General features: G+C 42.2%; 2 protein-coding genes across 3 annotated transcripts; both read right to left on the bottom strand.

Moving 5' to 3' along the window:
• Positions 1-179: 179 nt before the first annotated feature.
• Positions 180-5,707, bottom strand: snx24 (sorting nexin 24). Its single transcript, XM_030769478.1, has 7 exons — positions 5,526-5,707; positions 5,072-5,155; positions 4,089-4,193; positions 2,697-2,791; positions 2,534-2,563; positions 2,056-2,120; positions 180-1,807 (listed from the first exon to the last, which is right to left on the bottom strand). Exons 1-7 carry the CDS (start codon positions 5,592-5,594, stop codon positions 1,737-1,739), a joined length of 519 nt encoding a protein of 172 aa, XP_030625338.1. The 5' UTR covers positions 5,595-5,707; the 3' UTR covers positions 180-1,736.
• Positions 5,708-6,924: 1,217 nt separating this feature from the next.
• Positions 6,925-11,361, bottom strand: loxa (lysyl oxidase a). Of its 2 annotated transcripts, XM_030769202.1 has the most exons (7): positions 10,897-11,361; positions 10,719-10,866; positions 10,451-10,559; positions 9,778-9,915; positions 8,599-8,755; positions 7,909-8,004; positions 6,925-7,044 (listed from the first exon to the last, which is right to left on the bottom strand). In XM_030769202.1, exons 1-7 carry the CDS (start codon positions 11,359-11,361, stop codon positions 6,925-6,927), a joined length of 1,233 nt encoding a protein of 410 aa, XP_030625062.1. The 2 variants fall into 2 exon arrangements, with proteins under 2 accessions (XP_030625062.1, XP_030625061.1); XM_030769201.1 differs by having other exon boundaries at positions 10,719-11,361.
• Between the last annotated feature and the right edge of the window lie 406 nt (positions 11,362-11,767).

Raw genomic sequence — 11,767 nt, 5'->3', positions numbered from 1 at the left:
AGCCCTGCTGGTTGGAGAGCCATTTCTTCGTAAAAGTAACGGTTTTCTGACGCCTGATACTCAAGATATCCACAACACATCTGCATGCATAGCCTCACACTGCCTCTGAAGATTGTTCTGAATGACCACATGCTTAAAAGACAAAAAGAAAGACTTTCTCTGTGAGTTTGTGATGGGTTTTTATTGCTTTTCAGTTTCAAAAATGTCACATTATGCTCATTATTTAGCATGGGGTAAAGTGCCTTGGACACACGTCATTTTAAAAACACAAACACGTCAGAGCTCGAAAAAGCCTATGGCAACACTGGTCACAGATACAGGATGTCAGGTCAGACCCGGGCCCAGTAAGGGTCTGAATGAGTGGGCCCTGGCCCAACCTGCTCTCGGGGTCTCCTTTGCTTTGTGCTGTTTTCGTACTGAATTTCTACAGAACTGAGTGAGCTTAGGGAACGTTGAAGGAAGATCTCTTGATTTAAGAGAGCGAGGTTATGAGGAAAGAGAGCACCCAGGTGAATTTGGACATGGCCCACTCATTCAAGTCCTTCATTGACCCAGTACTGCAGGATGTCTGTCGCGTTTCTCAAAAAGGAAATAAATGAACAGAAGAGGTCATTACGGACAAGCTCGGGCTGAGAGCGTCTGAATCTCCAGCCGAGGCAAGTCCCTTTGGCAGCTTTGTAAATATATGAACAAGCATTTCAACTGGGTAAGTGTTTAGTCCCTTTTATCCTTCAAAGCTGTCAGTTTACGGAAAACGACACGACCGGTTTGGATAGATCTTACATCTTACGGGTGAACAAGAATAGCACGTGATTCTCAAGGCCTAGAATTTCCTTCAGTCGTTAGCTTCTCGGTCAAAACATTGAACACGACGGAAACTGACTATACTTCTGTATCTACAAACGTTGAGAATCCCGTTGTTCCGAGGCAGGTCACGGCCACTGTCCCTTTAACTTTAAGACTATCGTGATGGATCGATGCCGGAGGTTCAATCAGTAAGTTTTTTTTTTTTTTTGGAAAAAAATGTCACCGAATTACGAACCGAATTCCATGCTGCGTGACAAAGGCTCATGGCGTTCAAAAAGCCTTTGTCTTTAAACGTGTTCAATCCCAACAGCAAATGACATTTTCCTTTCTCCGAGAAGGAATTTAAATTACAAAACGTCTTCGTGGTATATTTATCTGTTACGCGGTCACTCAGGACAGCATCACCGGGACTAAAGTAGCAGTACCTAGTTTTATTAGCTAAACTGCTGGTAAACAACCACCGAACGTTAAGACGCGTCTCTTTAAACTAGCACCACTCTGATTGGCTCAGATATTTTCACCGTCATTTTACAGTTGAGAATGACAATTTTACTGATTGAATCTCATGACACATCTTCAGTAACAAATCTTCGAACAATAAAACGTTTGACAACTATACATCGGGCAAAACAAAATGTCCAAGTTTTGTGTCACCTGCGTGTGGCCCTCATTTACTAAAGTGATATAGAAAATAAAAGATTATTACATCTCACTATTAACATTGACGAGTCTCCTCCACCAACTTGTGAAAGTACACAGTTCCAGTATGCAGTGAAACTCCCTTAAATGGAGTCAGTAGTACTCATGGTTATACACAACAGGTGAAAGATTACATTCTGAGAGTGTTAGTAAACATGTAGATGACTGATTTAGTGTGCAGTTCCCTTGGATCCCTTCGTGTCAGCCAGACAGAGGCGCGGGCGAACGGTCTACCTCGGCTGAAGGTCAGGGTAGAATATTCCGTGGATCACCCCTTCGATGACCACATTGGAAAACGAATCTGTGAGCGAACACCATTAAACACCGTTAATACCTCAATTTAACACCGTCTTTTACTGATTAAGGCAGGCTGTCTCTTGGCTGAGCGTGTCTGGAAACAGAACTAAAATTTCCTCATTTATTTACCAAACCCAGAAAGAGAGAGTGAGTGTGAGTCACATGTAAACCATTCAAACACAGCCAGCGAGGATCTGGGCCGGATCCTCCTGGACCTCAGAGCCTCAGTGCGCTAGAAGAAGAGGATCTTACCATTGTTGGAAGGAAGTAGATACGGGTCCCTCAGGAAGAGAAGGGCAGGCTGGTGTGTCAGTTTACTGGACGAATGAAAAAAAAGAGCCAAGTCAGCACATACAGTAACACGAACGAACAACGTGACTTTCGCTCTGTTCCACACACACACACCCCAACAGACAGTCACACAGTCCTCCCCTTGTGTGTATGATATTTGAGAAACACCCAACGGACAGTACTGCTGACTCAAGCCTACGACATCGATCTCGATTTCCAAAAGTCCTTGAGAGCACATTTCTTCATCTCTGTCATTTTCTGGGCAGTTCAAAAATGATGTCAATGCCAAATCATTAGAAACAGAAAACAGGCCAATTTCGCCTTGCTCTGTTTACACCATAACATTTCTAACGTCTGTTATGACATTAAGTAATGCCTGTTTTGGCTTTTTTTTTGTAATTTCCACATGACTGGAGACAGATTGCAGTAACTCACAAACCTCGACTCCTCCGACTCGGTCTCAAACGACCTAAAAGTGAAGATGTTAAAAGTTAAAGTTAAAAATACTGGCTTTAAAATGTCCATTTGTCCCCTTCAAAGGGTGGTGTGCTTTCTAAATGTTGTTTCATTCCAAGCTTAAATCACACAGTATAAAACCTTACCCACAACTCTCTGTTTTTGGCAGTGAGGGAAAGTGGCGGATATTGAGGAAATCCAGGAATATCTTCGGGAGAACCTCATTCTCCATGATTATAGTCTTGAGGAAGAACAAAAATGAAATATATACATACATTTTAAGAGAGCCCACGGAAAGAGTTACTGACAACGAGACAAAGACAGAGGGATGAAACCATTACCTGCGTGCTGGTGAATCACACTGGGGGCGGGGAGGGAACTGTAGATTGCGCTGAATGGGGAAGTTCACTCGTTTTGAACCCTTGACTTGTTTTAACCTTTACTATGTCATATTCGTCATCGGCTTCAGACGATTTTCCAGATCAACTATATGGATTACTGGGTTTTTCCTTTTTTTTTGGGTGTGTGTCTGCATTTTCAAAATGACAAACTCCTTGTTTTCCCCATAATAACTCAAAACTCATTGTGTGTTGTTCACTATGACTAATTTGGTTTTTCATTTCTTTCTTTCTTTTTTTTTTTTTTTTGTTTCTGAGTTTTCCTCATAAAACACTTGTTATCCTATGACGGCTATGCTGTCAGTGAACATCCAGATGAATGGCCCTAAAACTCTCAGTAGGGAGAGAGCAGTACGGCTCTATTTCATGCTGACGGACAGTTTTGTGACTGATGTGTAATTTTTTTTGTTGAGGCTGTTCCCGTTTGCTCTCAACAGCGGGTGGGCTGGGGCCGCATTGTGCAGTTGCTCTGCAAACATTTGGTGTTAACGTAATTATGGGATTCCAAATATGTAAACAACAACAACAACAACAAAAAACATGGGTACGTATTGGTTTACTGAAACACCGTATCGGGAAAAAAAAAAACATGTTAATTTTGTTGATCCTGTTCTAATTAGCTCTAAAACCCTAAAGCTGCATCCTCACAGTTGACCTACCAAGGTCACGCTTTTATATACCCATTGAACTCCAAAACATGAACAACAAGAAACACACGAGTAACTACTGGCTTTCTGGAATAACATAGCGGAATAACCATGTTAAGATTTTAAATTACAAGGGAGGTTCATGTCAAAATGGGCCCAAAAAGTCAACAAAGGGTAAACTGCTGTTGTAACTCAGAGCAGCGCCTGTAAATGCAGCCTGAGGAATTCCCCTGGTCTAACTCAGAGGTTCCCAACCAAGGGTTCCCGAACGCCTTGGGGTTCCTACTGCAAGGGGATCGTGCGATTGCGATGGAAACGTCACTGTCAAATTGATTTCAATTCATTAAAACGTCAAGGGGTTCCTTGAGGAAAATGATTTTGATTCAAGCGGTTCAGCTGACCAAATACGATTTAGGAGCCCCTGGCCTAACACGTTAACGGTTCACTTTGAACGGTCACGGTGTCGACTTTAGGTCCCGGAATGAACGAGTACCTGAAGGTAAAGCTCCAGACCATGTCTCCTCTGTTCCAGGACCTTGGGAACCCAGTTCCTCACGTGCTTAGATGGGATCTCGGGTGGTTTGATAATCCTCTTCAGCTGCGCGATACGGACAGAAAGTTTAAATCATTGCAGCTAATTTCTTTACCTTGCAAATACAGCCGTGAACCGAGGACAAATAACAGAAGGAAAAAAAGATCAAGATCTCTAAACGGTTCAGTCTGTATTACATGTTCATTTACCAAGAAGGTATATTGACTTATTTAATTGTGTCAGTATTTGAAATATATTTGTTTCTTTTTTTTTTACCTGTGGTACACAGGAACATCTGTTTTGTCTACCTGCCTACCACAAGACCACAGTCGAAAAAAAGTCTCCTCACTTAACTGTGTTGCCCATGATATGTTTCAAAGTAATATATTGTGTCTTAACGTACATCGTTTTCTCAACTTGTGTATCAAATAAGTCAAGTCAGTTAATCAGTCAGTTCTAGACTGATGTATTTTCCAGACTGAAGATAAAGGTGTGACTAAAACCCTGTTTGTAAAAAACTAAAGCCAAGCCAAGCCAAGCCCTCACCACATCCTGTGCTACAAAACAAACTGTTTTTAAATAAACTTGCGTTTGTAGTTAATGGGATTACTGGAACAACTCATATAAATAAGGTCAAACGGGTGCGCGGGTTACTTCAGGGCTCGGAATCTTTGCCGGAACACTTACGGTTTCAGTGAACGCATAAACAACACTGCGGCGCCATACAGATTTTTAATAAACTGAATATAGACAAAATAAGATGTGACTACGTGACTTCTCTGATGCTGCATACAAACACAGTTTCATGTACTCTGCAGGAGACTTTGATCTAATCTGGGTATTCGCTCACAAGGTCAAACAATCAGGTCTTGGTTTCTAAAACAACACTCTATGTAACATTTAACTGGTATCAGTGACAAGGAAACTGTTGAACGTGCACTCACCATTTTGTGCAGAGCATGAAACTCGCTGTATCGCTTCTCTACTGTGTGCTGTCTCCCACGAATCAACACCTCTATTTTAAAGACCTGCAAAATGAAGTCAGACGCGATCAGCAGACGTTCAACACTAAGTCAGCATTTGAGTCTTATAGCCGACAAGTTTGTCAGAGGTTACTTAAAAAAGGAATCCTCGTTTAGTCTGTAAAACTGAGAAAAATACTGAAGTGGTCAAATAAATATGTGTCAAAGCAATACGGGAGTAAACCCTCGCCGCCGAACTCAAACAGAGGAAAAACAAAAACCACCGACAATAGTTACCTCTCGATTGTGGTCGTGGGACAAACCAACACTGAGTATTTGAGTTCATTTTGGTGTTCCCTTTTTTAAGTAGCCGGGCGAGCGCTATTTCAATGGCTGGCAAAGAGCTGAAGTCAATGGAGGCAAAATTGTAACTCACCGTATACCCCTTTTCCATCGTGTTGTCCTCCGATCGAAAAGAAGGAATAGACACCATAATGGGATGCATTCTGTAGTAATTAACTTCTAAACCTCACCGATGACTATTTTTACCATATGAGGGGAAACAAAACCCTCTTCCCTTAACGAATCAGTTTCTGTAGCTGTCAAGTTTCGCCTGATCTCAATGAACGACTGACATAAAAACAATGGAAAATTTCCGGTCGCGTTCTTCTGGAGAGAGGAATCTCGACCCTGCGTCAGAGACATTAATGCCACCTACTGTACTGGAGCACAAACTACTATCCTCCAGAAAAGGGTTGAACTATAAGAACCTCTAACACCCCATCGCTCGAAGAACCTTATTTTGTAAGTGAGACGTTTTTTGTTGACCAGGGCAAAATGTTTTCTTTTTATATTTTTACATTAATACGATTAAATCAAATATTAATGCAATTTTACTTAAATGACATTGCCCCTGTCAGTCACGTCGTTTTTATTTATTTAATATATTTTCTGAGTTTTGCCAAACATCACTGGATAGTGATTTCTTTCTTTCTTTCTTTCTTTCACTCTTTCTTTCTTTCTTTCTTTCTTTCTTCCTTTCCCTCATTCTTAATTAATGTATTTATTTTTTCTTTATTAATTAATTTATTTCTTCTTTATTTCTCGTGGGGAATCAGAGAATCAGATGGTATCAAGTTGAATGTGACGTTATTTATTCAAGTAATTCTTCTTTAATACACGAAAATGTTTTGTTGTAATATAAGTTTCTGTATATAAATACCTACGTAGAATACACAGCTCTATAAAGCGATATTTTAGCACCCAATACTAGCAATTCTTCGCATTTGCTCTTTGTAAACATGTAAACCTCTGTGGGTATGTCATAAACCGCTTATGATTACTTCACTAGTCAAACCTCATGAAATAAATTCTCAGTCATCAAATAATTTCTACCTCTACATGATAAGAATTATTAAACAAGAATAATGAAATTCACGACATAAAAATTTGACATACACTGATAATATGAAGCGATGCGACGAAAATGCTTAATCAAATATACTTTGACAACAGACCAAATGGATCATCATTCATAGTTTGTTAGTTCGTCACACCGCTGAAGGATGCGTCGTGCTATCTGGTTTTGATCGGCCACTTTAGAAGCATCGTCCTGGTAATCGAAGTAGGTTATCTCCAAAGACTTGCTCTTCACTGGCCATTCAAGATGGTGATTAATACCTGGAGAAAAAAATCATATCGCTGTTAATTCTCACCAGTTTGATCACGACACACGTCGTCGTTCGCATTAGACTCTTTGAAAGTGATTCGATCGTCACATAATGTATTCATAATGTATCGGCACAGGCAGACAACAAACAGACAGGCGCTCTGACTTACGGAGAGATGTGACATCCTGAAATATAGGCGTAGTTGCCGGTGTAACGCACGTCGCAGCGGACAACGTTGTTGTTGTAGTCAGACTCGGGAACCTGATAACTGGGGTTAACGCTGATCTACAACACGAACACAGATGAGGCATTCAAAACAGAGGCGTCAAAAACGCGGCATAAAAAACGCACTGCTGTGGATGGTTTTACTGTGTTTCTGTAGTTAAGCAATTTTGGGCTTGATGACATTGTAGTGCAATTACACATACTTTCACCGAAAAGTAGCCCATAATTGTGAAAACCTACACTACCAAAACAGAGAATGAGAATCTGTTTTGGCCATCTGGCAGCCAGACTAGGGTCAGGTATTTAAATCGCTTAAAGTATTTGAATAACTGGGGCTGTGTCCCAATAACTCTTGCGTGCCCTCCGTTACCTTGTGTCCTTTCCTGCTGCAGTTAATAAAATTCTAACAGGACTCAGTATGTTTGAACAGTACCAAGCAAACACTGTACAGTGCCACCTTACAGTGTCTTCATCCAGACGGCTGTTAATCCAGTTAATTAAGAGAGCAGCAGTAGAGGGAAAGGTAGCACTGAGAAGAATTGGGGCGGAGCCCAGTCTCTCTAATACTTCACATTCTTATGTGACCCAAGACTGCTGTGCAAAGTTGGGAGGAATGCAGTGTGGAGTCAGAGTTTATATAAATCAGGGTGACTCAGACAGTAAACTATGCGGTGTTAACCTGGCGCTGACTCAGATATTAAACTAATTATTGTTAGACTTGAGCCGATCACACAGGTGCCCATCTCTGATTTACATCTAAATGTGGGAAGATATGGCTTGGGTCTTAGAACTGTAATTGATTGATGAGGGTCATGTCACACATTCACGTGCACATGCACACACACACACACACACACACACACACGTACACACACGTACACACACACGTGCTGTCTGTCTGGCGTGTGTGGGAAGGTAACAGACCTTAAGGATGTAATTGCCAGGTTTGACATCAGTGATGTCTATCCATTGGCAGTCGATGTCGGCGTTGTACGTGTCGTAGCATCCCGGGCTGAGTCCCTGGACACGTGACAAGAGCAGACAGGTTCAGTGCACATGTTCTGAGGAGACGTATTCTCACCGAGAGTTTTCTCAACCTCCTTTTAACCTTAACCTTCACACTGACACAGAACAGAGCATGACCAACACGCAGCCACAGTCTGTACTTCTCAGAGGAGACCCAGCTGGGCGGAGTCTTTCGTCTTTCTCCGAGTCTTTTTTTTTCCCTTCTATTTCTTTTTTTTTTTTTTCTTTTTTTTTCAAACACACCATCTGTGGCTACTTTCTAAAAATGTCAGTGAGTTCTTGTGAACAGGCTAATATGACTCAACAAGATACATCATTTAAAAAAAAAAAAAAAAAAAAAAAAAACTGAAACGAGCTAATAATTAGGTTTATGAATACATATTCTGGGAATAAATATAAGTTGATGGGGCTCGCTAATTAATCTAGTGTCGAGCAATATTTGGTGGGGTATTAATAACGAAAAAAAAAGGTGGGAGGGGGCAGACTTTCGATCACAGAAGTAAGCACACTCTGCAGATTAGCGGTGGGACTACCTGTACCTTGTGTGCGTTGTTTTAGACATCGCTAACAAAATCGCAGGCGTCGCACCTGTGTGTGTGCGGTGCAGGCGAATCGTCGGTGGTGGCCGTAGTCGCAGGACGTGTCCTCCAGGCAGAAACTGGCCTTGTGTCCCTCAGCCACACGTCTCTGGCTGCTGGCGTCCAGGAGGTCATAGTGGCTAAACTCGTCCATGCTGTGGTAATGCCTGAGGAGGATGGAAACAAGGGTTGGGCACACAGTGGCAACCTCAAGACAACAGATGACTATTGTCAGTGGAACAGACTGGAGCCAAATGAGCGTCTGAAGTGTTTGGATGACTAGGCCCTGTCCCAATACCCTTATGTAGATCCCATACCTACTGTCTAATGTTACCGAAAAAAATGGCACAGAATATGTTGAAGCGATACCAAAACAAACATTATATGAACCTTCAGCGAAACCATCATTCATCCCTTTTCAGTTAAAAGAATAAGTTCTAAAGGAAAAGGGAAAACTACAGAGATCTGGGACTGAGTCCAGTCATTCAGATACTTCAAAAATGCTAATTTGATCCAGGTCTGTGGTGGAGCTGTGTGTTTCGCTCTTGTTAAGCGCGATGAAGAACAAGAAAGAAGGAGACAGTAAAAAAAAAGGGCTATAACGTGTTATTTAAAGAGATCAAAGGTCAGGTTAATGGAGGCCTTTTAATGTGTGAGTTCACTGCGAGTGAAGATCATGTGACATGAAGGTCATGTGAATGTATATGTCGAAAGGCTGCCAAATGTAAGCCATATTTGGTGTTGAAACACAGCTTACTTCAGAGCGAAAGTATGCTATAAGCCACAAGCTCAGTTCTGTAGAACCGGGGGAAAGAGGGCCTCATCGGAGTCGGTTCATTTCAGCCAGAGTGCAAACATTTTCCTCAGACAACTGCTCTTTGCATCGCCAGGATCACATTCAACACAGCGAATGCTTGTGTGATTTCATGAACTGCGCCAAACCCACCCCCAACCCCCTCAAAAAAAAAACAAAAAAACCCCACAAATGGTGTCAGTGCAAATATGCTTTCTCCAGAAACCTGGTCTGTATCATCGCGTTGCATATTCCCGTTCGAGAATTTATCATTTATGTATGATTAGACACATCTGGAGCGATGAATTTAAGCCAGGCGCACACACTGTGTGGAGGGAGATGGATGAGAGAGACGGGAAGAGGACAGAGGCACACGCAGAGGGAAAAAAAACTCACTGATGGCAACTGTGCCATTCCCAAGCGTAGCGTGGCCTGCTGGGAAGGAAGTCCGCCGTCCCTTGGTTCTTGACTCGCTGCGGGAACCTCAGCAACATGCGGGTGTCGTAGTCCCGGACGCTCGATCTGTATGCCGAACTGCAACAAGAGAATCAACAATTTAAAATAAATGAATAAACAAACAAACATTGAAAAACTGAAACATAACACGAGAAAGTCGTTGCAGACTGAAGACTGAGTGTTTTCCCTTGGCCTGCACAGGACTGTTTTGATCTGCCCTCGCAATGTGTTTAGCAGTCAACCTGGTAATGATTTTTCCATCTAAACAGTTAAACAGTTTTCCAATTAAATCCTGTGTGTAGAGAGCTTCCTCTCCACCCATTCCACATATAACAAAACTTTAATTTGATTTTTTTTTTTTTTTTTTGCTGAAATGTTGTTGCTGCAAGTTATGAGCATCTTCAGTATCAGGAGAGTTTTAACAGAGAATTACGTGACTCATCTGTTGTTGTCAGAAAGCCAGGCTTTCAAAGAGTTCCTTCCTCTTAAGCACAGCTGACAATACAAAATACTTCTTTCATTTAATAGTAATTTATGTCTTTTCTGTTCTTTTGCTTTCTTTCTTTCTTTCTTTCTTTTCTTTCTTTCTTTCTTTCTTTCTTTGTTACAATACCTTGCCAAGCAGTTTTCTTCCGATGCACATCTGAGGTTGTACATAGGCACTCTTTGAACGTAGGCAGAAGCTTGAATGTAGTACGGGTCAGCCACGAGATCGGGCAAACCTGAAAACGGAATCGTCTGGTTATACAGTGCGCACATAATATGTACACATCATAAATCATCAGTGAGTGACATATATATTCAGTTATGTGTTACTGAAACTGCATTATTGTACAATTGACCGGCTCCTAACAGGTATCGTAAATAACATTAATCCTTACCGTACTGATAGTACCTTGTGCCATAGCCAGGTCGCGATCTCGGCCTTGGTCTTTCGTAAGTGTCATAGTAATTATAGTATGGATTGTCTACGTCTGTAGACTTGTACGGGTTGTACGGGTCGTCTCCAGCCATCATGTCCTCTCTTCTCTCATTGTTCAGCGATTGTGGTGGACTCACGGCAGGTCTGTTGTCCGAATGACCTGTCGTGTGATTCCTGCGTTCCTGTGGCGTCCTGGCGCGCCCACGGGCTCCACTTGTTAACCAACGCAAACCGCTCCTTTGCACTCCAGTGCCTTGCGGCGAGCCCTCGGATCCTTGCGCCGGAGGTGGTCTTGAATCGACGGATGATCTATGGACTTTCTCGGGTGCATCGTTGTTGCTAATAATAGTTATAGGTCTAGCCTGGGTTTGATTTTTGTTCACGTTCCTTTGCACCGGTGGCTGATACTCGGATCCGCCACTTAATAAACTAAAAACACGGCCATTGTGCTGCCATTGTAGCGTTTGTCTTACACCAGTGGCTCCAGAATTTCCCGTCCTTGCCTCCCGTTGTCGCTGAGAGTGAGCCAGCTGCAGTATGCAGCTTAATAAACACAGATGCGCACATGCGTAAATGACGGTGTCAATCATGCGCGCACGCATTTTCAATTTTGCAGGATCGGTTAAATATATCCTTTGAACAGTGATGATAGATAAGTTAAAGGTGTGGCGTGGACGTTGCTAATAGAAAGCGAACCACCTGGTGAGATAACCGTATTAAACAGAAAAGGAAGAGCGAAGCCGTAAAAGAAACGCTTACATGACTTGAGGTATCATCTGAATGCAAACTCTCATTGCTCTGCACTGAATTCTACTGATGCGCGAAGCGTGAGCTGGAGGAGGAGTGGATTTTTTTTCAACGTCTCTGGTCCCGTTGTTATACAAGCCCCACTAACGGAAAATCCTGGCTCAACTCTTGTAGTAGTCTAGCTATAACGTGATATCTACGGCTACATCGATCATTGGGGGTGCGCTGCCGGCTAACAGAAAGTTTACGTCTTAGATGATC

This window comes from Chanos chanos, chromosome 3, assembly GCF_902362185.1.
Source record: "Chanos chanos chromosome 3, fChaCha1.1, whole genome shotgun sequence".
NCBI lineage: Eukaryota > Metazoa > Chordata > Actinopteri > Gonorynchiformes > Chanidae > Chanos > Chanos chanos.
The sequence above is the reverse complement of the archived record's forward strand: the minus strand, read 5'-3'. Positions and strand labels throughout refer to the sequence as shown.

Excerpts from the sequence above, each read along its gene's own strand:
- snx24 (XM_030769478.1), bottom strand. The coding sequence starts at position 5,594 with ATGCATCCCATTATGGTGTCTATTCCTTCTTTTCGATCGGAGGACAAC. Across the intron at positions 2,792-4,088 it reads GTCTGGAGCTTTACCTTCAG|ACTATAATCATGGAGAATGA; the intron begins GTACTCGTTCAT and ends TTCTTCCTCAAG. Across the intron at positions 1,808-2,055 it reads TCTACTTCCTTCCAACAATG|ATTCGTTTTCCAATGTGGTC; the intron begins GTAAGATCCTCT and ends GTTCGCTCACAG.
- loxa (XM_030769201.1), bottom strand. The coding sequence starts at position 11,361 with ATGCGTGCGCGCATGATTGACACCGTCATTTACGCATGTGCGCATCTG. Across the intron at positions 10,560-10,718 it reads CACAAGGTACTATCAGTACG|GTTTGCCCGATCTCGTGGCT; the intron begins GTAAGGATTAAT and ends TTCCGTTTTCAG. Across the intron at positions 7,045-7,908 it reads CTGGCAATTACATCCTTAAG|ATCAGCGTTAACCCCAGTTA; the intron begins GTCTGTTACCTT and ends TTCGTGTTGTAG.